A 27,810-nucleotide genomic window follows, 5' to 3' on the forward strand; every position below is an offset into this window, starting at 1 on the left:
GATATTTAGTGTCTTGTGGGTGATATTGTGTGGTTTGAATACACTAAAAAAGTTTGCCATGAGCAAGTCCCAACTACTTCATTGAAAAGAAACCCCATACTGTATTCCTTGTGCAGGACTTTGTAGTTTTCCGACCTTCTTCCTGCCTACCAGCCATCACATTACAGTCACAGAGACTGGCAATCGTAGTGACTGGGGAAACAGGCAAACTACACAGCAGACACACAGCAGACTATAATTTTCAACTGAAAAATCTCTCTCTCTCTCTCTCTCTCTCTCTCTCTCTCTCTCTCTCTCTCTCTCTCTGTGTGTGTGTGTGTGTGTGTGTGTGTGTGTGTGTGTGTGTGTGTGTGCGTGCGTGCGTGCGTGCGTGCGTGCGTGCGTGCGTGTGTGTGTTTGTGTCATATTTGTAATCTTACGCTAGTTAAAATGAGGTATAAAATTTTAAATTTTCAAGGTTTGATGAACAACTTAACTAGTTGCCAAATCGTAGGGATGTGAAAACACACTCTCAGAGCACTTTCTGTTTTAAAATGTGTGAACCATAAGACAAGGGAAGTGGATGTAACACCCTAGACTTCTGTCATGGTTATGCTGATGATGTGTTGGTTTCACTTTCAGAAAATCATGAATGTCACCTTAAGAAGTTTTCTTCTGCTTTGATGACCATGGCATACAGCTAGATCCCCCCCCCCCCCCCCCCCAAAAAAAAAAAAAAAAAAAAAGAATAAATAAATCTGCCATGGCATACACCAACTATCGAATGGTCACCAACCTGAGAGAGTATCCAGTCCCAACAACAGCACAACAAGAACTGGGCTGATATCTAGGCATGATAAACTTCTGTCACTGCTTTATTCTTGTGCTGTTGAAGTCCAGGCACCACAGCTTGCAGTCCGTACAGTGTGTGGTTCCAAATCTCTCACATAAAAAGTGATCCACAGGAAGTTTTGAAGCATGCCAGGCAAGCCTCAAGCAGGTTTCACCACGTGCACATCTTGCTGATCTTTGGTTATCTTTCAGACACTTCAGCTTATTCTGTGGATACAGTTCTGCACCAGTACATCAAGAGCCTGAAAAAAGGAAGATTTTTTTTTCCCTCCAAAAAGCTGTTAGAATAATGGTGCTTTTTGCCTTCATACTATATGTTCTTCCTGCGTGCCTATAAAAGCAAAAAATGTTTTTTTGTTTATTGTTGATAGTCACATCTTCACTATATACATCAGCCATTGACCACTGATCACATTTTGCAGCTCCGGAACAACTATCCACCAGTCCACCTGAACCACTGGAATTTCATTGCCCAGTTCACAACTCATATTGATCACATCAGTGCCACCAAAAATGTGGTTGCTGATGCTCTGTTCAGCATCGCATCATGTCTCAGCCAAAAGATTTCAATGATCTAGCAATGACACTGAACTACAATACAGAATTGAAAGACTTGCTACAAGGAATGCTGACCCTTCAATTGCGGCACCTACGTAGCAGTGTACTGTGATGAAGCCAAATGCTGGTCACAGCTGAGCAGACCTCCGTCACTAGGCTCCCATGCTGTGCTTGATTTGTGATGGTACCATTACCTCTGATGAAACAAATAATGTTGTAAAAGTACTGGCGCCTCCTTTTTCATAAATCAAGCACTACTTCTGTGTATTCAAGTCCTTGGATGGACTGTCATCCAGAAAGCACACATGGTATCAAGCCGCTGCTGACACATCACTTAGCATGACCTGCTGTGCAGGAAGACTGCCACTCATAAATCCAGGAATTTGTCACCTTCCATATGTAAACAGTGATACAACTTGTGCAGGCACTGCTTAAAAACTCGTTACTCTAAACAAACGTTTAGCGGACATATTTCTGGATCTCATCAGGCCACTAACTGTTTCTAATAACTTCCGCTATTACCAGACCATGATCAGCAGGTTCCCAAGATGGCCAGAAGCTTTACTACTACAAGATCAGTGGAGAATATGGCTTGTGCTTTCAATTTTGATTGATAGTACAAAGAGCTGTCTTTTGGAAAGTGGTGTGGCAAATACTAATATTCTGCACCAAGGGGCCCAGAGCTATTTTAGGTATGATAGCTTTTAGAAAAGGTTGCATGCCCAATATTGTTTGAAAATATCCTTTGGGCAATGTGTTACACATGTGTCAAAATATGTGGAAGTGTACAGTGATAGGTTTAAGAAGTGGACCCATTTGGTTGCTCAGTTATTTTCCTTGACTGTATCATTAGAATCCACATGCCAAACAAATTTAGAATCTACAGTGCAGAATTGGATGCAATCATTAATGTTCAGGATCATATGAGATGTGATGGAGGACAAGTTTTGATGTCTTCTCCAGTTCTCTTGATGCCTTAAACTGTTTTCACGCGTAGAAAATACTTCAGGTGATTGAAGACTCTCTTATGCATCTACATGACAAGAGAAAGGAAATGGTATTCTGCTGTTATCAGAGTATGCCAGAATCCATGGAAATAAGGAAGCTGACATTGTAGCCAAGAAAGCTTGTCGGCTGTACTCTATAAAAAAGAAAGAAAAGCTGCCCCCTGCCAGCGGCTTCCCCACTGTTGAGCTGCAAGTGTTGGAAAATAAGTTGTGGTCTGTTAAACCAACTTCATTGTAAGGAAGGCTTGCACTCTGGCACTCATGTTATGAAACAGCTCGGTGGCAATCTGATCAGTCACACAAAAATGTTGAGGGGATGGTCATTTTACACAACACTGGCACTAGGAAACATACACCCATATAAAATCAGGTGTATAAATTGTGATGAATCATCTACAGTATTTCTCATTTGTGTTGGCATTCATACAGTCAACACATCCAACATGATTGCTCACAGTATCTGACAGATAGAACTAGGTCAATTGAAGTATTGTGTGGATCTACGAAATCACCCACCCATCTACACTTTTTGAAATACATCGATGCAAAGGGTGAGGCATAACATTCATCCTAGCCACTACCATAGGTTACACTAAGGTGCAGTAATAGCAGACCACCTCTGGGACATTCGCTAAACGTAATAGCATTAGTTAGTTTTGTGATGATAGTTAATGCCTATGTATGTTTTCATCAGATAATGCACTTGCTCCCAAAGGAAATCGATTTTTCTGTAGTATCCAGTTAATAAATTTGTGTAGCAGTATATATTCATGAAATAAATATATTTTAATATCTGTTAACACAGGTACTCAGGCTACTATGCATGCAGTCTGTCACCAACAGTGGTTTACGCCAGAAAGTCTTGGAACATTACAAAAGAGACATTCTTCAAACCTATGGTTTCCAGCACATTCTGACACTTAGCAACCTTGAACAAGCAGGACTGTTACGTGTGCAGGTAAGATAATAGCCTAATATTCATCTCAGTAGAGTCCATAATAGAATTAGGAGACATGTCCAGAAAGTAAGTACTGCTTTGGAAACAAACTCATAAGAACATTTTATCCAAATCAAAATTTATTTTTACAAGAAAGACCATTTCTTAAACATTTTTTTACATAGTTACCTCCATTGTTTAGACAATTGTCATGGTGAGAAACCAACTTTTCTGTGCACTGTTCATAGAAAGATGACACCAGTGAAGACAGCCATTGCTAAATACCATTTTGTGTGTGTGTGTGTGTGTGTGTGTGTGTGTGTGTGTGTGTGTGTAGTCATCCTGTCAAAGCGCTTTCCTCCAAAATCGTGCTTCAATTTTAGGAACAGAAATTAGTCAGAAGGTATGAGATTGTGCTTATAAGGTGTGCGATCAAACTGCTCCCAACCAAATTGTTAAATAAAATTTTGAGCGACTCCAGGAGAATGAGAGGATGTGTGTTTGTCATGAAGTGACACAGTGCCGTGACTGAGCATTTCTGCCCGTTTGTTTTAAACTTTGTTTGTTTTCACTTTTGGGAAGGAACTCAAAAAGCAGAATGCAAAACAACTGTCTGTAGCAGTGGCTATCTTCATTGGCAGAATCTTTGTATTAATAGGGCACAGAAAAGTTGGTTTCCTGCTATGGAAAATGTCTGAACAGTGGTGGCGGCTATGTAGAAAAATAGTTTAAGAAATGCCCTTTCTTGTAAAAATAAATTTTGGTCTGAAAAATGTTTTTATGAGAGTTTTTCCAAAACAGTACTTAGCTTTCCTACATGTCTTGTATTATAATATTTCCTGCTTTTTTATGAGACATCAAAGTGTTGGGGAGCAATAGACCTTTTTTAATTTAAAATTAAGTTGAATATACAAATTAAGATACAGAAATTTGTGGAAATGAGAGAAATTCTTCCCTAGCATAAGTTACGCAGGATGGATTGATAAATAGTGCTACAGCATGATTTCCACATCATATGCAATATGTGCAAAAAATTCAACTACAAACTCTAAAGAACACAGGCCATTATTCAGTATGTAAAAAAGTGATGGATGGAATTACCGTAAGACTGCAGATGAAATTTAGATTTGTGTTAGAAAAGAATCTGGCTGTATAATGTGCAACCCCCCCCCCCCAACACACACACACACACACACACACACACACACACACACACACACACACACAGAGAGAGAGAGAGAGAGAGAGAGAGAGGGGGGGGGGGGGGAGATGTTCCCTCCAAAAACCTTTTTTATTTACCACAGAAAACGCGCACATTTCTTGTAATGATTATCAGTGAATCTGCTAAGCTGTATGTTTAACATTGCTGAACCCAACAGAAAATACTATGACTTTAGCAGTCACTATAGAGCTTGGATGTTTTTGGTTGTGACATTTTTTACGGGAAATTATACCAATTTCTAGATGCGGCAGTGATTTTGGTGCTGTTGTACAGTCAAGATGGCTGCAAAACTTAGTGCTGACCTGAAATAATGTTGTCAATAGGTTTTGTCACTTCTTCATACAGTGCTTATCAAACTGCAGATTATCTGGCGTGCAAATTTCAACACCAATCTCAAATAACATAAGCTTGGCAGCAGTTTATGTACCCCCTCATCCATCCCTCAAGTCCCACAGGGAGGCCTTCTCATTTGCTTAATATCAGAATCATAACACTAATTTACTGTTTTCTGTGGACAAAGAAAAGCTGTGATGGATTGCTGAACGTACATTCAGATTTATGTGACCAAGTGAGGTGGTGCTGTGGTTAGCACACTGGACTCACATTATGGACAACAACGGTTCAAACCCGCATCTGGCCTTCCTGATTTAGGTTTTCTGTGATTTCCCTAAATCGCTTCAGGTGAATGCTGGGATGGTTCCTGTGAAAGGGCACAGCTGATTGCCTTCCACATCTTTCCCTAATTTGCGCTTGTGCTCCATCTCTAATGACCTTGTTGTCGACAGGATGTTAAAACACCAATCTCCTCCTCCTCCTCCTCCTCCTCATATTTACGTGACACAGTTACTATAGTGCTTTCTGAAGAAGATGGCCATGGTCTACTGTAGGTGTGTATACTTATGTTACATTTATACTATATTTTGGTAACTAAATATGTCAGTCAGAAAAAGATGCAGCACTTTCTGCTGTAAAAGAGAAGAGAAGAAAAGAAATGTGAAATTTCAAGGTAAAAATATGTCCCCTCCAGGGATTTGGGGGCTTTCTCAAGCTCTTTGGGGTACAACATAGTGCTAAATGCAGCCATAGAGCTGCCTATTTGGCAGTCCGTTTGGCCTGACTACATGATAATATGACAAACTGAAGAGACGAGGGCTGCCCAGGTTAAATACTAATTTCTAAAAGCCTATTCTGTTGACCGATTTGATGGTGGTTTTCGGATATTTCTCCCAATCACCCAGCCAAATGCTAGCCCTGGGATATGCTTTTTCCAACCAACCTAAAAATGTCGCTGTATGCAAACAAAGTGTTAAAGATATCATCAAAATACAATAAGTGTCTTTTCCCCTGTTTCTTTGTTTCATTGTTATGAAAGTTGCTTCTTTTCTTTCTTTCTTTTTTTTTTTTTTAAATATTAAACAGAATTTCCTCAATTGTTCTGAAATTGTTATGCTTGCAGTATCGCTATCTTTGTATACATACTTCCATGTGTGAAACTTCTTTGTGTGTCAGTGGTGCTTTAGAATATATGTGTACATATACATAAAAAAGTGCATCATACAGTCTTTGCTGCTGCATGACCACAAGCAGTCATCACTGGAATGTAATGGTGCAGATTTTTCAACAGCTCCCCCACCCCCACGGAACTTTCATCATTTGGGAAAACAAAAAGTGAAAGCTAATGTAAAATGTATCTGAAGATGTACCTGAAGATTAATGATAACTAGCTACCTGAAGATGAACCTGTCAGTTCGAAACCAGTAGTGGCACTATTTAAGTAAATAAATAACATTGTTAAAAGTACTTGTTGCTGTTATCTTATCTGTAAGAGTCAGTTTACGTTTTGTACCCAGCCACAGGCTCTGAATGCCAGGTTTTAACAAAGTATCATTTTAAATTTCAGATTTTTAATTTATGTCAGCCTAAAATTATTGAATTGCTTGAGGCATGCCAGTTATATCAAAATGACAGTTTTAGAATTTTGTCCTCCTTTGGATAAATTTCTGTGGGCACTCGTCTTTCAGGAGTTACAAAAAAGACCTAAATGATAATATGACAGAAAATGTGTAGGAGTGAAGTGAGTGTGTTTAGCTGAAGAACATAACACATGGAAAAATGTGGAATATAACAGCTGTTAATGTCAGGTAGCAGCTGGTAATATGATGATGATGATGATGATTAAAAAGAGTGAGAAGCATTTCTGCTGCCCTGGATGCTTAAGCCAAAATGAAATGCAAAATCTATCCCAGGTACATTTTGTTCTTTAATTCCCTGATGTACAGTGGCAACAGCAGACACTGATAGTGTGACCTATGTACATTAGGTGGTAGGACAAGAATATCTTTTATGTTCCCATATAACACTGTAAAGAACCAACATTTGAACCAGTTAGACAAAATGAATTGTTCGATACCACTTCTAAATTTGAGGTTGGGATACCTTTTTAGTTGTAAAATACATGATACATGGTTTTTTGTGGAAGCACTTGATACATTTAAGCACTTTCAACCATTATGTTTTTCTTATTTGTTTGGTTTGAAATTGATGGAAACCTTTTCGGAAGTTGCAACTCACAAACGTAAAATCGTAGAAAGACTGCCATCCCATCAATTTCACCTTGTAATGAAAGGGAATGATTGGAAAAATAGTTTTGAAGATAAATCCTTTCATAAAATAATGTCATTTTCGATCAGTTTATTTGTTTGAAATGTAACACAAGTCGCACAAATCATGAAATTTTGTTTAGGCTGTTTCTAAGAAGAGTTTATTATTCATTGTCTAAACAATATTTTTTATTTATGAGAATGTCATTGGTTCGACAAACACTTTTTTATGTAATGAAAAACCACTTAAAACCACTTAAAAATTTAATCTCTCAGACATGTTGTATTCTGGAAGCTTCTATTTTTAATTCTTGATTATTTAAAATACTTAATGTAACCATTTTTGCTCTTAGATTTTTTCTGTTTATAAAACAAATAATTTTGTCTAAATTTTCACTGATAGGAAAACTGTATGTTGACATAATAAATAATTAATATGACAATGGAGGCTTCCAGAAATTCTGGTGGGCATATGTAGGTCACATACATTGCCAAATGCGTGCCAGAGTTCGTTTCATACATTGATTGCACACAATACACTTTTCAGGGTGAGGTATTAAAGAAATGTCTCCAGTCATTTATCATGCAAATAATAAGTTCACTCTTTGTTTACATAGAGAACTGTTCAGTTTAGTAGTTCTTTAGAAGCAATTTGTAATTCAGTTATTTTGTATGTGTGTCTTTGGCTATGGAATTGTGCCAAAATTGGCTGTTGTAATAGTGTCTGTCTGGAAGCATGTTCTGGTAATGCAGTGTTTAACGCAATGCCTGTCTTTTGGATTTTGATTATTCTTATAATGAGAATGGAAGCCAGTGTTTGCTCAGATATGCTTGGGTAAATTTTCTGGATGTCAGTAACTTTATACCACGGTATTTTGTCTCGGTCAGCTGGCCATCTTCATATGTATGCAGTATACACATGATGATGGCCTGAAGGCTCTGTGCCTTATGTTATGATAGCAAGGTAGTTACATCTGACAGTTCTCCTGAAATTTCATAAAAGAAGTTCTTATGAATGTGTCTTCAAGAGACATATTTAACCAACCTGACATACTTGTGCTAAGGATTTACAGCCACCACAGAAAGGGTTTTATCAGAAGCAACAGCTGATGGATCCATGCCAATATTTTCAGGATTCCTTAGAAAATAGCCTTTTCCATGTTGGAATGACAAAAGCCATTACAAAATCAGAAGTATGCACACACATCTGCAGAAACACATCAGCAGTGATTCTAGTGTAGCTCAGAACCCCACAACAAAATGGCATTGTATAGTTAAGAGAAGCAAGAAGAGATTGTAGCAACAGTTACTGAACTCAGTCATTTTTTTGCAAAATCAGCATATGCATCAGAGAGCATCATGAGGATTTGAAAGAAAGATGAGAAGTGCTCTTGTAATGCTGTAAAGAACAAAACTCCTGTCCAACTAAGGAAATTTTGCCCAGATCCACTTGATTCGCAGCTGCCATCAGCCAGGACCCAGATTCCTCCCACTAGTGTGTGAGTTTGGAGAGAGGCTCTTGTGACTTTTGTATTACCAATAATGCAGTTTACAACTGACCCTTTTCCGTGTGGGACCTGGGTTCCGAAGTCATAACGGATAAAATACATAGTGTGAAAGGTTATGTATAGGTTATACAGAAACCTGATTGCAGTTACACAGTCAGATGATCAGAAAAAGAGGTTATAATTAAGAATGGAGTAAGACAAAGTTGAACCTTATCCTCCCTGTTATTCAGTCTAGACATATATCAAACAGTAAAGGAAACTGTGGGCAAATTTTGAAAAGGAATTGAAGTCCAAGGAGAAGAAGAAGCAATAATTGGAGGTTTGACGATGGCAGTGTAATTCTGTCTAACTTGCAAAAGGAGCAGATCAATTGAATATAATGGGTAACACCTTGAAGAGAGGGTGGAAGATGATTTACAACAAAAGTGAAACCGAGGTAATAGGGTGTACTCAAATTAAATCAGCTGTGGGTGAGAGACTTTGATTACAAAGTGAGACATTAAGAGAAGTACACCAGTTTTGCTCTTTGGGCAGCAAAATAATTGATGGTGGCAGAAGTAAAGAGGATATAAAATGCAGACTGACAATATCTACATTGCTCTGCAATGGAAGTCATGTTCATAATGTTTAGTTTACGGTATGATATGTTATTCTTATGAAAAGCATTGCGACAAGACTTAGCAAGCAGTAACTGTGATGTTCTGCCTGTGCTTGAGTCCAATCACCCAGATGGTCTCATCTTACTCAAATTGTTCAATTGTTTATTTTATTGCCTATCTTCACCTTGAACTCCCACAGACCTTGATTTTTGCTATCATTTACCATTGCGTACCTTTCACTCTGCAGTGGTGAGGGCACTATTGTGAATCGATGTGGCAGATTGAAACTATGAACCAGATTGCATTTGAGTCCTGGTCCTGCATAAAGTACTATTTTTTTTAAACCTGTGGCGGGCGCGTGGCGGCAGTCCAGGGGAGTTCACATCCATAGACAAAATGCTTGTCCCATTTCGCGGATGTTGTGGTTTAGTTCACTACATGCCCAATAAGCCCACTGAGTATGGATTGAAGTTGTATGCATTGTGCAATAGCAAGACTTTTATACTTTTAATTTTGAAGTATACTGCGGCAGACAGAATCCTGGACCATATGTTGCATCTAACCAGCCAAAGGATATTGTGAAGAGATTGGTTGACCCAATCAGGGGAACTCACAGGAATGTAACTACAGACAACAACTACAGTAGTTACCCTGTAGCCCAGCATCTTTTAGAAAATGGGCTAATGTTCATTGGAACATTGAAAAAGAACAAGAAGGAAATTCCTCTGGAACTTTTGCCCAACAGATCGCGAGAAATTGGAAACTGTCTTTTCGGATTTCAAGACGACTTCTGTCTTGTTTCGTGCCAAACAAAAAGGAACAAGGCTGTGCTTTTCCTGTCATCAATGCATAAAACTGCTGAAATCGACACTGCTACAGGCAAGTCTGTTGTAAATTTGGACTACAATGCAACAAAAAGTGGAGTCAATACTGTGGATTATACGTGTACATCCTACTCTACACAAAGGACCACAAGAAGATGGCCCTTAGCATTGTTTTTTTGTTATCTTGATATCGCTGGGATAAATTCCCAGGTCTTGTTTTTTTGCAAACAATCCAAAGAAAAGATTCAGAAGAAGAACCTACCTAACTAACCTGGCCTTGGCTCTGATGGACTGCCATTTGAAAGAAAGGGCTCAGCTCTCTACTCTACCATGAGATATTAAAGGATTTCTGTGACCTCATAAATCAGTTCCCACCAGTCACGATGAGACTGTAATAAGGTGTGGGAGGTGCCATCTTTGTGGTGGTAAACAAAATAATAAAACTACTGTCACTTGCAATAGCTGCAAAAGATTCATTTGCAAGCAACATTGCCACAATGCTGTCACATGTAATGATTGCAGAACTTCTCCAGAGGAAGAAAGTGTATGATTCTTGATATGTATTTACTGACTGCCTTATTCTTTATTATTACTACAAAGTTTTTATACATATTGCACATTTTTGTAAAACTTGCTTTAACAATGGTAAACAATAGAATCTTATCTGTGGTTATAATTTATTTAGAATTTGTTATTAAAGTAGTGCTTAGGAAATATCCTTGAAACATATGTCAGATATTCTGTAACAATTTTAATTTTCCCATGCACCTTGGATATATGTATACATATCATATTAAAAGTTGCTGTTAAGAATGATGTTATAAACAATAAATAATTCCACCAAAAATTTTTAAAAAAACTGCTTTTTTATGTATTTAAATGTATGCGGCACTGAGTGCCCCACGCGCCCACTGACGCAACAATCTTAAGCGCGCCTTTCGAAATTCTTAACTCTATTTTCTATCATGTGCTTATTTTCTCTTACTATTGGTGTCAATTTTTGTCATGTGCTCACCTCAATTTTCTTCCCTTTACATGAAGATGATCTTCAGAGCTTTTCTGATATAGCTTGTAAAATTTTTATTGTTTATTTTCCTCTAGATCTGTTTGTCTGGTCAGTGGAGTACTTAATTCCCAAAGAGTGTCATTTCCTTGAACACTATACTCACTTTTATCATTTGAGGTGGCACCTAGTTGTGAAACTGAGTCTGAGTGACACTTCGTTTATGGCTCTGTCTGCTACCATTTAATTAATAGGTTTTTGCTATATCTCTTTTTAGTGGTCTGTGACCTTATATATTCAACAGTTCTCATGTATTATTGGGTCTAATTAGTGATAAGATTTCAGTTCGGTAAGACATCAAAATATGTATGGTCAAAAGTATTAAGAACTGTGTTCTTTGTGTCATGGAACTAAGAGTCAGTGAATGTCACACATATAGCAACATGTATAATTTTTAACAAGATTTTTATGTATTGTTATTTTCTGTTTAATGACAGCAAGGTCCAAGGCAATATGCTGTGTTGCGCAAGACACTCCAATTAACAGTAGATAATGGCAGTGAAACATCACCGACTGATGTGAGCTATGTGCATAGCGTTTATGCACCTCTGAGTGTTCGTCTTGCACAACATCTTGTGAGACCATCAGGTTGGCGAGGCATTCAAGATGTGTTGGCCCTACTTCCAGGACCTACGTTAGAGGAAGGCAAAGGTTTGTTTACAGTTGATTTGAGGTTTCCTATTCCATTCTTTTTTTTAGCAACCTTACAAGTACAGTTTCCAATGATTTTATGAGGCATGTGGTACAGTTAGCATGGTGTAGAAGCAGTTCTTTTTACTAGAGTCTTGGTTAACAGTCAATTGTTTGACAGGAACACAATTGTGGGGTTTCAACCCCATCTCTGAGTCTGTAAAAATGACATGAATAAATTAAAACTAATGTAGAAGAGAGAATACTGAACTAATGTAATATAGAGTGTATGAATGTTGATAAATGGCAAGATCTCAGACCATCGGTATACAGCAAAAGTAATCCCCTTTTCCCAAAAAGGGATACTTAATGACTGTAAAAACTATTGTGGTTTTAGTCTTCTAAACACTGGCTAAAAACTTTACTTGAAGACAATCAATAACCACATGAAGACTATCACAGAAGCCATTACTTCTGAAGAAAAAAATGGATTTAGATTAGTTTGTTCTTCCACTGACAAGGGTTTGTGATTAAAAACATCATAGAACAACACAGAAAGCCATATGGCCTTTATTGACCTTGAGAAGGCTTTTACTGTGAGAGTCATGATAGCCTGTGGAAGATTGTCTGAATAGCTGTAACATCATAGTGAGAGAGAGAAATTGAGACGGGGGTAAAGTAGAAGCTTATGGAGATGAAAGGACAGTTGATTCCAAAACAAAGTAAAATTAAATATAGGAAAAGGAACTAAAAAAACATAAACAAAACAAATTGCACAAAGTTTTTTTTATGCCACCAGCAAATCTGCAAAAATGTGAGGACTTGCTTCAGGTTCAGGAAACCAAACAATAAACTTCATGAAACTAAAAAAGAAGAAAAATATGTTACTATGGAAAAAAGTAATAATTAATGTAAAACAAGTCTGTTGAGAATGGAAACTCTGTGAAACCTTGTCTGCTGCCGGTTAACATTCAATACTGCGTTGCTCTGCACTGTATCCAGTTGTAGCTCCTCGGCATACTGTCTACAAGTTAATTGAGACATACTTTTCATGCCTGTCCTGCTCTTCAGTGACTGCCATCCTTGCATGATCCTTTGAGTGAAAATGTTTCCTGCAACATTGCACTGCAATTTCAACTGGACCAAGCAGGTCTATTAGAGTTCATATTTTCAGATTCGACAGGTCATTCCATTTGATTCATTCCTGCTTCCTGGAGGACAGTTTTTACAATATGGACATTGTGTGCTGGAGCAGTGTCACCTTGAAAGATTAACACATTGTCAAAATGTTGACTGTAGGAATGGAGAACAGCATGGAGAATTTTGTCTTGGTGCTGCATAGCTCTCAAATTACCATCAATGGCCATGAGAGTCATCTGACACCTGTACGTGATACACCTAAAACATGACTGACTCTCCTCACTACTGAAGCATGCTTGAGACATAAACTGGTAGCTGGCTGTTGCATCCCCTTCTATGATAATATCAGGAATCATACAGATGGTGCACTCATTGTTGAAGAGAACCATATGTTTAGTATCTGTGGGTGATTCAGATTCCCTACCTGGTGTGGGGATCGATAGAGAGACCATGTCAGAGATAATGTGAGCTCCAGGCAACAGCTGTGTACCCGCATGGGCTGTCTATGCTTAGACACTCACCTAAACTGGACTTGTTGGGCATTAATACACCTCGTGATCTCTGATGTCAGTCATCACCAGACCCACCTGTTGCATTCCGCCAGTCTCCTCATTACCATCAGAGCGAGTAATCATGAACTGCGTTTCTACCTACAGGGTGTAGGATAGAAAAATACCCCATTAATCTAGGTTCCATTCCAGGTGTTTTGTTGCCCACCTTCTTTGTGCTCCACATTACTTTGGGATTTGTACTGTTGTTGTACTGGATGCCTAGAGGCCAAATAGTTTGTGTGCAGATGCTTGCTTCTTGTCTGGGCCGACACAGCCCTTCGTGTTGCCTCCAAAAATGCAGTGTTCAATTCTTTTGCATGTTTCTCAGTTTTCTAAGAGCCATAATTTTTAGGTACTGGTCATCAGATGGTGGGATTTGTTCAGTCCATGTTTTACCTTCTTCGGTGAATTGAACTCTAATAAAGCTTTCCTCAAGTGGTTATCCATAACTGTAAATATTTGGAAAAAATCATTTTTTTTGTGTCAATATCTGTCCAATTTTATTTATAAATTGTATTCCTGTTGGCACAAAAAATGATTTTTTCCAAATGTTACAGCTCTCTTCAAAGACTTGAGTGACATGAAAAGAAAAAAAAAAAAGGGGGAAAAAAAGGGAAAGTGATGATATCCCAGTTAATGAACACATTTTGCTGGATCTGTAAGACGTTGGACAGTTGATGATGAATACGTTTTATTAGTTGAATAAAAAGCAAAAGGCACTTCAAACACGACACAGAATAAGTTCCATTAACGATGGCAACAGGACAAAAAAAGTATGCAAAGGAATAAAAGATTGTTTCAGTTGGAAATGACAAAGGTATTAAAATATCAGGTGCACTAATAATATATTGTCCATCTGCAAACAGACATCACAAGATAATAAGCACAAGAAGCCCCCTTAAGTTATGCTCTTAATCTTGTTGAAGACACATTTGATAATGATCTACAATTAGTGTATAACTATCTTTGGAAAGATCTTTTGTAAACAACTGATATTGTGACTTGATATAGGATACAAGAATAGAACAATAATTTATCTTTTCACAAATGTAATGAAACTTTGTCTATGTGTTTGTTACTTTTGTAATGCTCATTTTTTTTTTAAACAATTCAAATGCACTATGATTGTCCACAAAGAGTGGGGTTGGTTGTTCCATGTTGAAGCTGAGCTCCTGCAAGAATGTTGGAAGTCACAAATTTCAGCAATTGTGTTGGACGCTGCAACATAGTCCACTTCCTTTTGTAGATCTGGCAACACATTTGTCCCTGCAAGAAATCCAGGTTAACAAATCCACTAGTTCCTGTGCTGACGTAACCCACTGTTGAATGATGACTGCCTGTATCTCCAGCAAAATAAGAATCTGAATACATGTGAGGTAGGCTATTTCATTAAAATATCTTCTTGTAAATTGCCATTCAAAAAGGCAGTTTCACATCAAATTGTTTCATGTCCATATCATAAACTCCAGCCAAAGATAAATGCGTAAGAATTGATTCCTACTTATCAGCAGGTTATAATGTTTCTCCATAATATAATCTAGATTTATACCTCGCTAGCAAAACCAGCGATAATTCAGAAATGGTTAATATGTATTGGTATGGGATGTACCTACTGAACTTTTTGGCCCCCTCCCCTGTCCAGCTCCTCCTCCTCCTCCTCCTCCTCCTCCGCCTCCTACTCCATTCTTTGTCCATTGCCCACGTCTCTCTCCAGCTCCTCCCCCTCTCTCTCCAGCTCCTCCTCCTCCTCCTCCTCCCCCCATCTCCCCCACCACCCGTCTCTCTCCCCCACCACCTTTCTCTCTCCCCCACCGCCTGTCTCTCTCCCCCACCGCCTGTCCCTCTCCCCCACCGCCTGTCCCTCTCCCCCACCGCCTGTCCCTCTCCCCCACCGCCTGTCCCTCTCCCCCACCGCCTGTCCCAATTCCCCACCGCCTGTCCCTCTCCCCCACCGCCTGTCCCTCTCCCCCACCGCCTGTCCCTCTCCCCCACCGCCTGTCCCTCTCCCCCACCGCCTGTCCCTCTCCCCCACCGCCTGTCCCTCTCCCCCACCGCCTGTCCCTCTCCCCCACCGCCTGTCCCTCTCCCCCACCGCCTGTCCCTCTCCCCCACCGCCTGTCCCTCTCCCCCACCGCCTGTCCCTCTCCCCCCCCACCGCCTGTCCCTCTCCCCCCCCACCGCCTGTCCCTCGCCCCCCCACCGCCTGTCCCTCGCCCCCCCCACCGCCTGTCCCTCGCCCCCCCCCACCGCCTGTCCCTCGCCCCCCCCACCGCCTGTCCCTCGCCCCCCCCACCGCCTGTCTCTCGCCCCCCCCCCACCGCCTGTCTCTCTCCCCCAGACAACGCCTGTCTCTTCCCCCGACAACGCCTGTCTCTCTCCCCCCCCCACTGCCTGTCTTTCTCAGCACCCCCCCACACCGCCCGTCTCTCTCAGCCCCACCCCCACACCGCCCGTCTCTCTCAGCCCCCCCACACCGCCCGTCTCTCTCAGCCCCCCCACACTCCGCCCACCTCTCTCAGCCCCCCCACACTCCGCCCACCTCTCTCAGCACCCCCCACACAATCCGCCCACCTCTCTCAGCCCACCCCCCCCACACAATCCGCCCACCTCTCTCAGCCCACCCCCCAGACAATCCGCCCACCTCTCTCAGCCCACCCCCCACACAATCCGCCCACCTCTCTCAGCCCACCCCCCACACAAACCGCCCACCTCTCTCAGCCCCCCCACACTCCGCCCACCTCTCTCAGCACCCCCCACACAATCCGCCCACCTCTCTCAGCCCACCCCCCACACAATCCGCCCACCTCTCTCAGCCCACCCCCCACACAATCTGCCCGCCTCTCTCAGCCCACCCCCCACACAAACCGCCCGCCTCTCTCAGCCCACCCCCCACACAATCCGCCCGCCTCTCTCAGCCCACCCCCCACACAATCCGCCCACCTCTCTCAGCCCACCCCCCACACAATCCGCCCACCTCTCTCAGCCCACCCCCCACACAATCCGCCCACCTCTCTCAGCCCACCCCCCACACAATCCGCCCACCTCTCTCAGCCCACCCCCCTCTCTGCCCAACCCCACTCGCCCCCCTCTCATCCCACCCCCCACTCGGCCCCCCTCTCATCCCACCCCCCACTCGGCCCCCCTCTCTTCCCACCCCCCACTCGGCCCCCCTCTCATCCCACCGCCCACTCGGCCCCCCCCTCGGCCCCCCCCTCGGCACCCCCACTCGGCACGCCCACTCGGCACCCCCACTCGGCCCCCCCACTCGGCCCCCCCACTCGGCCCCCCCACTCGGCCCCCCCACTCGGCCCCCCCACTCGGCCCCCCCACTCGGCCCCCCCACTCGGCCCCCCCACTCGGCCCCCCCACTCGGCCCCCCCACTCGCCCCCCCTCCACTCGGCCCCCCCTCCACTCGGCCCCCCCTCCACTCGGCCCCCCCTCAGCCCACCCCTCACTCGGCCCCGCCCACTCGGCCCCCCTCCACTCGGCCCCCCTCCACTCGGCCCCCCCTTGACTCGGCCCCCCCTCCACTCGGCCCCCCTCCACTCGGCCCCCCCTTGACTCGGCCCCCCCTCCACTCGGCCCCCCTCCACTCGGCCCCCCCCTCAGCCCACCCCTCACTCGCCCCCCCCAGCCCACCCTTCATCGGCCCCCTTCTCAGCCCACCCCCGACTCGGCCCCCTCTCAGCCCACCCCCGACTCGGCCCCCCCTCAGCCCACCCCCGACTCGGCCCCCCCTCAGCCCACCCCCGACTCGGCCCCCCTCTCTTCCCACCCCCCAATCGGCCCCTTCTCATCCCACCCCCCACTCGGCCCCCCTCTCATCCCACCCCCCACTCGGCCCCCCTCTCATCCCACCCCCCACTCGGCCCCCCTCTCATCCCACCCCCCACTCGGCCCCCCTCTCATCCCACCCCCCACTCGGACCCCCTCTCATCCCACCCCCCACTCGGCCCCCCTCTCATCCCACCCCCCACTCGGCCCCCCTCTCATCCCACCCCCCACTCGGCCCCCCTCTATACCAAAACTTCCTCATACACTTCAATGATGTTTTCTTCTCAAACCATTTCCTATAAGGTATCTTTTTACAAGTGGAAGTATACAGTGAACAATTTGACATCACAGTCAGCTTTACCACTCTGCTCTGCTGTATATGGTGAACTGGTTTCATGGATGCTGCCAGTCTTCTTGAAATCATTAACAAACTGTGGCCCATTGTCATGTCTCTTAACTTTAAGTCTATTCCCTGTCTGTCTTTCCACCAACTGTTGAAATTTTAAGGATACAGAAGTAACAACACTTTTGACTTAACAAAATAAACTATATGTAGTACAATTATATTTATAAAACACAAATACTTGATTCCATAATGATGTGTGTTATATCTTTTCATGTACAGCAGCATAAACAAATTATACAAGGTACAAGTACAAGTTGGCAAATTTGATCTGAATCCCTTCCTACACAGTTTACCATTCTGACATGTTTCACACTCAGCACAGTGTTTATGTCTATCCATTAGCTTTCTGAGTAGGTTGTGTGTGTTTGCAACCTGTGAATGGAATTTGGGGGGGGGGGGGGGTCTGAGTATTAGACTGAGGACAGGCAGAGAAAAAGTGGGAGCAGGAGAGGGGAGGGGGGACACATGGGGATGGTGGTTATAGGGAAAGTTAACTGGGAGGAGATGGTAATGGTGAATGGGAACTGTGAGAGGGGCTGGGGGTGGGGGATAGAGAGTGGGATGCGTATGTAGGGGTGTGATGGAAGATATGAGTCAATCCAGGAAAACATTTGACACCAGATACAAATCATTCAGATTTTTCCACACCAACACAAACTAACCACCAGACACACACATGGAAATCGTAAGGGTAAGCAACATAAAACACCTTCTCAATCTGCTAGAAAAATATCACTTTCTTAAGACCGTTGATGTTGTTGTTGTCTTCAGTCCTGAGACCGGTTTGATGCAGCTCTCCATGCTACTCTATCCTGTGCAAGCTTCTTCATCTCCCAGTACCAACTGCAACCTACATCCTTCTGAATCTGCTTAGTGTATTCATCTCTTGGTCTCCCCCTACAATTTTTACCCTCCACGCTGCCTTCCAAAACTAAATTGGTGATCCCTTGATGCCTCAGAACATGTCCTACCAACTGATCCCTTCTTCTGGTCAAGTAGTGCCACAAACTTCTCTTCTCCCCAATCCTATTCAATACTTCCTCATTAGTTATGTGATCTACCCATATAATCTTCAGCATTCTTCTGTAGCACCACATTTCAAAAGCTTCTATTCTCTTCTTGTCCAAACTATTTACCGTCCAGGTTTCACTTCCATACATGGCTACACTCCATACAAATACTTTCAGAAATGACTTCTTGACACTTAAATCTATACTCGATGTTAACAAATTTCTCTTCTTGAGAAACGCTTTCCTTGCCATTCCCAGTCTACATTTTATATCCTCTCTACTTCGACCATCATCAGTTATTTTGCTCCCCAAATAGCAAAACTCCTTTACTACTTTAAGTGTCTCATTTCCTAATCTAATACCCTCAGCATCACCCGACTTAATTCGACTACATTCCATTATCCTCGTTTTGCTTTTGTTGATGTTCATCTTATATCCTCCCTTCAAGACACCATCCATTCCGTTCAACTGCTCTTCCAAGTCCTTTGCTGTCTCTGACAGAATTACAATGTCATCGGTGAACCTCAAAGTTTTTATTTCTTCTCCATGGATTTTAATACCTACTCCAAATTTTTCTTTTGTTTCCTTTACTGCTTGCTCAATATACAGATTGAATAACATTGGGGAGAGGCTACAACCCTGTCTCACTCCCTTCCCAACCGCTGCTTCCCTCTCATGCCCCTCGACTCTTATAACTGCCATCTGGTTTCTGTACAAATTGTAAATAGCCTTTCGCTCCCTGTATTTTACCCCTGCCACCTTTAGAATTTGAAAGAGAGTATTCCAGTCAACATTGTCAAAAGCTTTCTCTAAGTCTACAAATGCTAGAAACGTAGGTTTGCCTTTCCTTAATCTTTCTTCTAAGATAAGTCGTAAGGTCAGTATTGCCTCACGTGTTCCAGTATTTCTACGGAATCCAAACTGATCTTCCCCGAGGTCAGCTTCTACCAGTTTTTCCATTCGTCTGTAAAGAATTCATGTTGGTATTTTGCAGCTGTGGCTTATTAAACTGATAGTTCGGTAATTTTCACATCTGTCAACACCTGCTTTCTTTGGGACTGGAATGATTATATTCTTCTTGAAGTCTGATGGTATTTCGCCTGTTTCATACATCTTGCTCACCAGATGGTAGAGTTTTGTCGGGACTGGCTCTCCCAAGGCCGTCAGTAGTTCTACTGGAATGTTGTCTACTCCGGGGGCCTTGTTTCGACTCAGGTCTTTCAGTGCTCTGTCAAACTCTTCACGCAGTATCTTATCTCCCATTTCATCTTCATCTACATCCTCTTCCATTTCCATAATATTGTCCTCAAGTACATCGCCCTTGTATAGACCCTCTATATACTCCTTCCACCTTTCTGCTTTCCCTTCTTTGCTTAGAACTGGATTTCCATCTGAGCTCTTGATGTTCATACAAGTGGTTCTCTTATCTCCAAAGGTCTCTTTAATTTTCCTGTAGGCAGTATCTATCTTACCCCTAGTGAAATAAGCCTCTACATCCTTACATTTGTCCTCTAGCCATCCCTGCGTAGCCATTCTACACTTCCTGTCGATCTCATTTTTGAGACGTTTGTATTCCTTTTTGTCTGCTTCATTTACTGCATTTTTATATTTTCTCCTTTCATCAATTAAATTCAATATTTCTTCTGTTACCCAAGGATTTCTACTAGCCCTCGTCTTTTTACCTACTTGATCCTCTGCTGCCTTCACTACTTCATCCCTCAGAGCTAACCATTCTTCTTCTACTGTATTTCTTTCCCCCATTCCTGTCAATTGTTCCCTTATGCTCTCCCTGAAACTCTCTACAACCTCTGGTTCTTTCAGTTTATCCAGGTCCCATCTCCTTAAATTCCCACCTTTTTGCAGTTTCTTCAGTTTTAATCTACAGGTCATAACCAATAGATTGTGGTCAGAGTCCACATCTGCCCCTGGAAATGTCTTACAATTTAAAACCTGGTTCCTAAATCTCTGTCTTACCATTATATAATCTATCTGATACCTTTTAGTATCTCCAGGGTTCTTCCATGTATACAACCTTCTATCATGACTCTTAAACCAAGTGTTAGCTATGATTAAGTTGTGCTCTGTGCAAAATTCTACCAGGCGGCTTCCTCTTTCATTTCTTAGCCCCAATCCATATTCACCTACTATGTTTCCTTCTCTCCCTTTTCCTACACTCGAATTCCAGTCACCCATGACTATTAAATTTTCGTCTCCCTTCACTATCTGAATAATTTCTTTTATATCATCATACATTTCTTCAATTTCTTCGTCATCTGCAGAGCTAGTTGGCATATAAACTTGTACTACTGTAGTAGGTGTGGGCTTCGTATCTATCTTGGCCACAATAATGTGTTCACTATGCTGTTTGTAGTAGCTTACCCGCATTCCTATTTTCCTATTCATTATTAAACCTACTCCTGCATTACCCCTATTTGACTTTGTGTTTATAACCCTGTAGTCACCTGACCAGAAGTCTTGTTCCTCCTGCCACTGAACTTCACTAATTCCCACTATATCTAACTTTAACCTATCCATTTCCCTTTTTAAATTTTCTAACCTACCTGCCCGATTAAGGGATGTGACATTCCACGCTCCGATCCGTAGAACGCCAGTTTTCTTTCTCCTGATAACGACATCCTCTTGAGTAGTCCCCGCCCGGAGATCCGAATGGGGGACTATTTTACCTCCGGAATATTTTACCCAAGAGGACGCCATCATCATTTAATCATACAGTAATGCTGCATGCCCTCGGGAAAAATTACGGCCGTAGTTTCCCCTTGCTTTCAGCCGTTCGCAGTACCAGCACAGCAAGGCCGTTTTGGTTATTGTTGCAAGGCCAGATCAGTCAATCATCCAGACTGTTGCCCTTGAAACTACTGAAAAGGCTGCTGCCCCTCTTCAGGAACCACATGTTTGTCTGGCCTCTCAACAGATACCCCTCCGTTGTGGTTGTACCTACGGTACGGCTATCTTTATCGCTGAGGCACGCAAGCCTCCCCACCAATGGCAAGGTCCATGGTTAGAATAAACAAAAAAACTGTACTGAGTGTGACATATGTGGAACTACAGTACTACTTCCTCTGAGGAGAATTTTTACAAAAACAAGGTGAAATGGAAAAAAAACACTAATGGAGCATAAGAAAACGGGGGTCCAAAAAAGCAAAAAATTGCCAAAAGTGATTGTGCAACTAAGTTCCTTTTGCCTCACCTTAAACTAACAACAAAGGAAAAAGCAAGGGTTTTTAGAATATGAAACAAGAGGCAAAGACACTGTAAGTAAATTGTACATCAATGTTATAAGAAAATACTGTTTGTAATCTGTAAATACCAATAGTAGACACATACTATAAATCCATATTTCCAGAATGACTACAGAAGATGCTTTATAAACAAAAGAGAAACCCAACTGGTGAAAAACACTCTTTAACTGGGGTAAGCTTTAGTCTGAAAAAACATTAATTATTTACACCTTTTGAGGAGGGGGAGGGGCTTTGTTTTTGTACTGCGCATTTAACTTGATTTTGTGTAACTCATTGTGCATTAAACAATATTAAATTGACACATCAAGTGCAAGCATTCTGTTTACAGGTGGGCCTCATGAGGGTTATCCAAAAGTAGTTCTCGTATTCTTCATTGGCGGCTGCACTTTTGCTGAGATATCAGCACTACGGTTTCTTTCACAGCAAGAAGATTGTAAGTGATTACTTATCCTTTTTATAATTCCTATGATTGCAGTGATGTTTAATTGTACTGTATTATTTATGTATTTATTTATTTATTTTAGCTATGGTGGAGTTTGTTGTAGCAACCACAAAACTTATAAATGGAAACAGTTTCTTGAAAAGTTTGATGGAACCTCTGGGTCCAGAATCACCTCGAACTGCAAAATAACATCAGAAAAAATCCACGATATTGTTATTTGCTACCTGTGGAAATGAATATATTTTTTTTTAATTTGATGATATTTCATTACACACTATCCACTAAAATGTTGAAGTCTACATAAATATTTGTATGATAAAAAATAAATTCTGTTTCAAATGAGTAACAATTTTTTTTGTTTGAATGTTTACATAATAGATATTTAGCCTTCCTCTGCCCCTTTGTTTACTGCAACTGTCTATTGTTTTACTGATTTTCCTGCAGCTTTCAGTGGTGACACGTCATTATCTGGCTTGTTATACTTACTCGCAGAGAGGCACAATTAAGACACTTACATAAAACTTTCTGACACAGCCTTTGTTAGTGAAAGAGAAATACGCACACCACTTGGGATGCCAGAGATGGTGTTTATGTGTGCATGAGGTGTGTTTGCTTATGTGTATGAATGGTGTTTGTTCTTATTTTGCTGATGAATGCTGTGGCCAAAAGATTTATGCAAGTGTCTTTTAATTGTGGCTGTCTGCAACTTAATGTGTCTTCATTATGGTAAGTGGCAATCTATCTTTTCGTACATTGTTGATATTCCTGCCTGGAGTTGCCATTGTTTGTTTCTGCATGTTTTCTTTGCTGCAGAAGGCTTTTGCCAATAGCTTTAGTGTGTAACAGTCTTTTTGTTTTGCTTGTCTGCGACTAAAAAGGTCACCTTTACAGTGAGTAAACAATCTACCCTTTTCCTAATATTATAGATATGAACAGTATTATTGCTGCTGACCATATAGATGTGATTTGAGCAGCAGACAAGCACTTTAATTTTTGTGGAAGAATCCAGATCGCATGGCTGTGAAGTAGTTGGAGTTGTCGAGTGCATCATGTGGGGTGGTAGTATTGATAAGAAGTTGGTCCAGCTTTCTTTTGACCACATTTTGGTGGTGAACATTGAAGTGGACAGGAATCTCTTTAGTAGTCCTTGACATGTAGAATGCCACACAATGTTTACAGCTAAGCTCATCAACCACATGGCTGCTTTTGTAGGTGGTCCTGCCTTTGATAGAGTAGGAGATGCCCATGACAGTACTGTACTAGGTGTCAGTTGGAAGCCGTGTGGGACTTGTGTTGCATCTAGCTCTATTATAGTGATAATATTTTGAAAGGGAAAGTTGCTACTCACCATATAGTGGGGATGCTGAGTCGCAGATAAGCACAACAAAACAACTGTCACAAATAATAGCTTTCAGCCAGTAAGGCCTCAATTGCTTGAGACTGCAGTTGTCGGTGCAAGTTGCTTTTGGGTGAGGGGTGTGTGTGTGTGTGTGTGTGTGTGTGTGTGTGTGTGTGTGTGTGTTGTCTAACCTTGACGAAGGCCTCACTGGCTGAAAGCTATTATTTGTGACAGTCCTTCTATTGTGCCTATCTGTGAATCAGCATCTCTGCTACTCCCCTGTGGGTCCGGGGGTTAGAATAGGACCGAGGTATTCCTGCCTGTCGTAAGAGGGGACTAAAAGGAGTCACACACGTTTTGGCATTTATGATGGTCCCCTGTAGGGTTTGATATCCATTTTTCAAACTTTTCCTGAAGAGCGAGCCAATTGGGGAAAGGTGCCTTACATGGTGCATCGTGTCCATCATGCGCTGAGACCTATTGCATCCTTCATTGACGTAGATCTGCACTTCTGCTCATTGTCCAACTGTTGGGAGAGGTCACCCTCCTTGGTGCACATTTTTCCATCAACTGTGCAGTATCGTTTTCTACACTGACGATGATAATAGACTTGTTTACTTGGTTGCACCTCATATCCAGTGCGGTAGCCAGTCCATTGTGGTGGAGCCACCATGTACCCTGTTGGCTGTAGCCCCCTGACCACACAGAGATCGCTCTGCTGATGCCTGTGCTGTTAACTCCCCATGTATGCCAAGGAGTAGATGCCCATCCCCCTGGGGCATCAGGACTCTCCCGGTAATGGCCATCCTGCCAGGTGGCCTTTGCTGCGGCGGGGTGGTGCCCGTGGGAAGGGCCCCTGGTTGGAGTGGGTGGCATCAGGGTGGATGACACACGATGAAGCAAAGTACATGATCTCTTGCTGGTGGTGAAACACCAGCAGACTCTTAAATGTTCACGGGCTTAATTCAATGCACAGAAGTACGACCCCAAATCGTTCCCCTCCCAGGCCACACCTTGGAAGGAACATCAGGCTAAGGATGGCAGCAGTTCTTATTTGCCCCGGTACCATGTATGTTCGAGAGCTGATAGGGAATCTTTCATGCCGATGAAGCCTCAGTTTTTTGTTGCGCATTTAGAGGACAAGTTTGGGGAGATGGAGGGCTTGTCCAAAATGAGAGCTGGGTCATTCTTGATCAAAACAGCATCCTCTGCCCAGTCGCAGGCGTCACTCGCTTGTGACAAGCTGGGGGATGTTTCTGTAACCATCACGCCCCATAAGAGCTTAAATGTGGTCCAGGGTATCATATTTCACAGGGACCTTCTTTTGCAGTCTGACGATGAGCTGCACGCCAATTAAGAACAGCGAGGTGTACGGTTTGTTTGGCGTGTCCATCGGGATCCAAGGGATAATCAGGTTGCCACCGGTGCCTTAATCTTGGCCTTGAGGGTGACCCAAGAAGGTCAAGGTGATGTGGTGCTTTAAATGTTGGAAGTTCGGTCATATGTCTTTCCAGTGTCACATGTCGCAATTGCGGATGTCCATCACATCCCAATACTCCATGTGCCCCACCTCCCATCTGTGTCAACTGTGGAGAGCACCATTTGCCTTGCTCGCCAGACTGCAGGATTCTCCAGAAATAAAGGAATATCATGGAGTACAAGACCCTGGACCGACTGACCTACACTGAGGCTAAGAGGAACGCCTACATCCTGTACGCATGACATCATCTTACACTGCCGCTACTACAGTTCTAGTCCCATCAGCTCCGCCAATCCCAGTCCCCTCTCAGAGCCAGAGTACACCTGCCCCCTTGATGATGGGGGGGGGGGGGCACTTCCCTCCCTGTTGTTCTTGCACCACCTTCTTCAGGAGCAACGCCCCCTCCCCCCCCCCCCCCCCCCCCCCAACTATCGGGGACACCCATCACCACTTCTAAGCTGGAGAAGTGTACAACTTCTTCAGCTGTTCTCGCTAGGAAGGGGTCCCTTGGGCCATGCCCTCCCCAGCGGGAAATATGACACCCGTCAGTGACTGAAGAGCCCAAAAGCAGCTGGTCACAGGGCTTCACACTCATCCTCAGTTCCGGAGACTGATTCAGTGTAGTCCTCCCAGCCAGGGAAACCCAAGGAACAGCGAGAGAAATCCAAAAAGAAGGTCCCCAAGACCAAGGGAATTGTGGTGGCGCCCACACCACAACTACATCCAAGTTCCGCATCTGTGGATGAGGTGGAGATTCTGGCATCCATTGAGGACCTAGGTCTTGCCGGACCCTCAGACAAACTGGATATAAACTGCTCAGGCAAAATGTCGGTGACAGCAGGTGACCCTGAGGCGTCAACTGCCTCATTGAATGTTCCATGGCTTTCCAGTCTCACGATGACATCATCCTCCAGTCACAATTGAATCTCCCCCACACGGGAACATCTCCCTCTCTTTAGGGTGCACCCAGTGAAAGACAGTCCCTTGGCGGTTGCTGGAAGTCGCTGAAGCAATTAAGGAGCATTTGTGAGCTCTACAGCGGCATAAGTGACACCCTTCCCTGGAGCACCTTATAGGCTTTAAACGGCTCCGTGTTCGCGTTCGCCAACTTATCAAACGACGGAAGCAGGAGTGTTGGTCTGGGCAAAGATCAAATGTGTTTTCGGGTACCAGACCCCCAACGGGTGTTCCTGGTGTTAACCTAAATGGCATGTTATCTACAGATGCAAACGTGACTGCTGAGCACTGTGTTGGAGCCTCTGCATCAGAGAATTATCCCCCAGCCTTTCGCACTCTCAAATGGCGGCTGGAAGTGAAAGTTCTCTCGTTTACTACACGCCACAGTGACTCCTATAATCCCCCATTTACAGAGTGGCAGCTCCTCAGTGCCCTTGCGCATTGCCCCGACACAACTCCTGGACCACAGTCAGATGATTAAAACATCTCTCATCTGACTACAAGTGGCATCTCCTTGTCATCTTCAACCGGATCTGGTGCGATGTTGTCTTTCCATCGCAATGGTGGAAAGCATCATCATTCCAGTGCTCAAACCCAGTAAAATCCCACTTGATGTGGATAGCTATCGGCCCATCAGCCTCACCAACATTGTTTGTAAGCTGCTGGAATGTATGTTGTGTCGGCAGTTGGGTTGGGTCCTGGAACCATGTGGCCTACTGGCTCCATATGCACAACTGCTTTCCAGTTATGTAGCTCATGTTCGTAGTACTCCTGCACACCCAAATCACTGACTCCTCTTCCCATCCATGGCGCTCCATATCCCACATAGGCGGCCTAGGTCAGGGCTTCCAATTGCAGTTCGTGTCTGATCCCTTCTTTCTGAACTGGAGTCCTTTCCTTTACCGCCTATACTTGAGATCCATTCATGTACACCTCCATGGTGTACACCTAGGCCGCAGCTTTGCCTGGACCTTTCACATGGCCCTAAGGACTAAGTTAACCCAGTGGCTCTCCGCTGCCACTTCCTCTCAATTCTTGACAAGTACCGAGGCCACAAAGTGGTTTACACAGACGGGTCGATGGCTGATGCTCACGTCGGCTTTGCGTATGTCCATGGAGGACATATTGAACAGCATTCCTTGCCTGAAGGCTGCAGTATTTTCACTGCCAAGCTGGTGGCTATGTCTCGTGCTCTTGAGCACATCCATTCATGCCCTGGGGAGGCGTTTCTTCTGTGTACTGACTCCTTGAGCAGTCTACAAGCTCTCGACCAGTGCTACCATCGTCATCCTTTGATAGCAGCCATCCAGGTGTCCACCTATGCCCTGGAACAGTCTGGTCATTCAGTGGCGTTTCTCTTGACCCCAGGTCACATTGGAATCCCAGTCAATGAACTTGCTGTCAGGCTGGCCAAACAGGCAATACATTATTATTTTACATTTAAAAATGTTTCTTTTTCTGGAACTTATTTTGATGCACACGTGGCCTGAAAAATCACATGGCTGGCACAAGCATATGCATTCAGTACTACGCCGCAAGGTTTTACGACTTTGAGAGACAAAATGGCATAACCTCAGCACTCACAACAAACTGCATGCCATTAAGGAATCTACAAATGTGTGGCAGTCCTCCATGCGGGCCTCTCACAGAGACTCTGTGGTTCTCTGCAGG

The 27,810-nt window shown here is 43.3% G+C and overlaps 1 protein-coding gene across 1 annotated transcript in view; it reads left to right on the forward strand.

Moving 5' to 3' along the window:
* The window catches only part of LOC126100713 (vacuolar protein sorting-associated protein 33A), a 124,531-nt gene extending 101,818 nt beyond the window's left edge, over positions 1–22,713 (forward strand). Inside the window, exons 9-12 of the mRNA XM_049911332.1 lie at positions 3,202–3,354; positions 11,587–11,800; positions 22,250–22,354; positions 22,446–22,713. Coding sequence (XP_049767289.1) covers positions 3,202–3,354; positions 11,587–11,800; positions 22,250–22,354; positions 22,446–22,552 — 579 coding nt within the window. The 3' untranslated portion in view covers positions 22,553–22,713. The remainder of the gene's footprint in view (positions 1–3,201; positions 3,355–11,586; positions 11,801–22,249; positions 22,355–22,445) is intronic.
* The last annotated feature ends 5,097 nt before the right edge of the window (positions 22,714–27,810 follow it).

The sequence above is a fragment of the Schistocerca cancellata genome, chromosome 9 (genome assembly GCF_023864275.1).
Source record: "Schistocerca cancellata isolate TAMUIC-IGC-003103 chromosome 9, iqSchCanc2.1, whole genome shotgun sequence".
NCBI classification, from domain to species: domain Eukaryota; kingdom Metazoa; phylum Arthropoda; class Insecta; order Orthoptera; family Acrididae; genus Schistocerca; species Schistocerca cancellata.